The 2,189-nt window shown below is 37.1% G+C and overlaps 1 protein-coding gene across 2 annotated transcripts; it reads right to left on the bottom strand.

The window, feature by feature from the left end:
* Positions 1 to 205: 205 nt before the first annotated feature.
* On the bottom strand, positions 206 to 1,905 carry LOC145135773 (F-box protein At3g07870-like). 2 transcript variants are annotated; one of them, XM_079069994.1, is made up of 2 exons: positions 1,524 to 1,905; positions 206 to 1,422 (listed from the first exon to the last, which is right to left on the bottom strand). In XM_079069994.1, the coding sequence occupies exon 2, from the start codon at positions 1,308 to 1,310 to the stop codon at positions 291 to 293; it is 1,020 nt and encodes a 339-aa protein (XP_078926120.1). In that variant the 5' UTR covers positions 1,311 to 1,422; positions 1,524 to 1,905; the 3' UTR covers positions 206 to 290. The 2 variants fall into 2 exon arrangements, with proteins under 2 accessions (XP_078926120.1, XP_078926119.1); XM_079069993.1 differs by having other exon boundaries at positions 206 to 1,905.
* Between the last annotated feature and the right edge of the window lie 284 nt (positions 1,906 to 2,189).

Below are 2,189 nucleotides of genomic sequence, written 5' to 3'. Positions count from 1 at the left end.
TTATATAGAAGGTTTAGGCTGAATCATTATTTTACATTAAATGAAATCAAACTCTATCGACTTCTTTTGACTCATATGGGAAATGAGTAGAAACTTTCCTGGCGTTTAGGACACACGAACTCTCTAAAGCTGAAAGTTCTAAGGCCTACGTAAGCTAGAACAAATCATCCATTTCGATGAAGTAGTGGGTGTTAATCGTAGATACTTACATTTAAATGTTATGGTAATTGTTTGAACACAAATTGGTTGTTTGATAACAAAATGATAGTTGGTGTTCCTGTTACTAACCTCTAAAACACATAAACTCTCTCTGATTCAAAGTTCTGGAGCTTAAGAAAGCTAGGACAATAAGGCATTCCAGATACACAGTTGTCAAAAAGTTCGGAATTTGCAATTGTTCTTCCCTTTGGAGAATATATCAACAATTTGTCTTGATAATAGACCATGAAAATTGTTCCATCATTTAAACGCTCAATAGGATAGATAGGTCCCGACATCAACCAATCAATACTGGGGCTAATACTTTTCTTGATAATCACTTCTTTTTCCCAAGATTTCTTGACCCCATATTCCTTCATCACCCACATCGTGAATTGAGAATCAAAGGTATCCGATTGACATAAACAACCTTTAAGAACTGCTAAAGTTCGGAAATGGAATCGACTTCCTTGTATAGTTTCAACAGGAGGAGATGGGAACAACTTAAATGTCTCCTTGTCAAAATCAAAAGCATAAATCTCTTCAAGTGAATCCTGATCAACAACAATCGACCAATGAGCATGGCCGTTTAGATATGGTCCATGGAATCCATTAATCTTATACGGGACATGACCAAGGCTTCTCCATTGACCAGTGCCTAAAGTGTAAACCTCAGCTTCCAATAAACTCGGCTGAGATGATGATGATAATGATGAGGTTGGATTTAGGGGTAATATTAATACCCTTTGGAAGATCCGTATGACTTTGTATTCATGTGAGAGTAAACTGACACCAAAACAATGAACATTTATAGCATACCCTTTTCCATGGTATTGTTGTCTAGGGAGGATCATGTACTCTCTTGTGATTGGATTGCATATGTAAATGTTATCAATTTTAGCACAAACCTGCCACAAGCAGATCAAGCCGTTGACTGAGCCCATTAGGAGTATTTGAGAGTCTTGGAAAATGGGTGAAAGGTTAAGGTCAAGGCTCATGACAGGGTCGTGGTGTAAATTGTGGTGATTGACTTCGTCTTTGACCTCCACCCACTTCAAAACACGCATTTTCAGGTGACCCATCAATTCTTTTTCCGAGTAATGGTAGATCATGAGGCCTACGGGTGATCTGGAGAGGTGAAGATTGACAAAGTAAGAGTCGGAAACGAGATCCAGCAACTTCTTGCATACAGACTTGCAGTGGATGATTGTCTTCACAGGGAGTCTTGAGAGAATATCGACCATCACATGTACAGGTAAGTCTTCCATGGATAGATTGTAGCAATGGCAGATCCAAAAAAAAAAAAAAAGCTAACAAATACTAACCTCTTAACAAACCTTAACAAAAATCCCGATTAGCAAATCAAGAACCCTATGTTGCATAACCATTGATAACTAAAATTCAACACAGGTTAATTACTACCAACAAATACTTAATAACTGATAAGTGACAAATCTCAATTAAATAAACTGTTACTACCAACAAATAATATTTATCAACTAAAGGAGTAAAGATTATAAATAATTTTACACCAAGAAGCAGATCGAGAGCAGCTACGAAAGAGAGACCAAGTATGAGAGACAGATATGGAGAGGCTCCGAGAGCAGCAGCAGGGCAGAAGGCGGTGGCGCAGAGGGCTTTTTCTGTTTCAGACTCCGGAGGCGGGAGGAAGCAGAGGTTTATTTTGTCTCTGTGGAAATGGTTGAGGACGGGACTCGGGAGAATAAAGCAAGGAGTAAATTTCACGTTCTTGGGCGCTTTTTTTTTTTTTTTTTTTTTTTTTTTAACATCAAACTATCATGTTACTAATTTAATCTTAAACACCACATACTAATTTAATCTTAAACACCACATAAGCCTTGAATCCATAACCTCTCATTTGAGAGGTTTCCGTTTAAGTGCCTCAAATCATTTCTTTTAAATTTATCATTTCAGTCCGTGTTTTCTTTATAAAAGACTATATTGCCCTTTTCTATTTATTTTTCATTTAT

Source organism: Lactuca virosa, chromosome 9, assembly GCF_052849685.1.
Source record: "Lactuca virosa cultivar CGN04683 chromosome 9, Lactuca_virosa_CGN04683_v6, whole genome shotgun sequence".
NCBI classification, from domain to species: domain Eukaryota; kingdom Viridiplantae; phylum Streptophyta; class Magnoliopsida; order Asterales; family Asteraceae; genus Lactuca; species Lactuca virosa.
This window is presented reverse-complemented; position numbering and strand designations above follow the sequence as displayed.

Bases quoted from the DNA above. Each gene is read 5' to 3' on its own strand.
- LOC145135773 (XM_079069993.1), bottom strand. From the start codon at position 1,466: ATGGAAGACTTACCTGTACATGTGATGGTCGATATTCTCTCAAGACTC.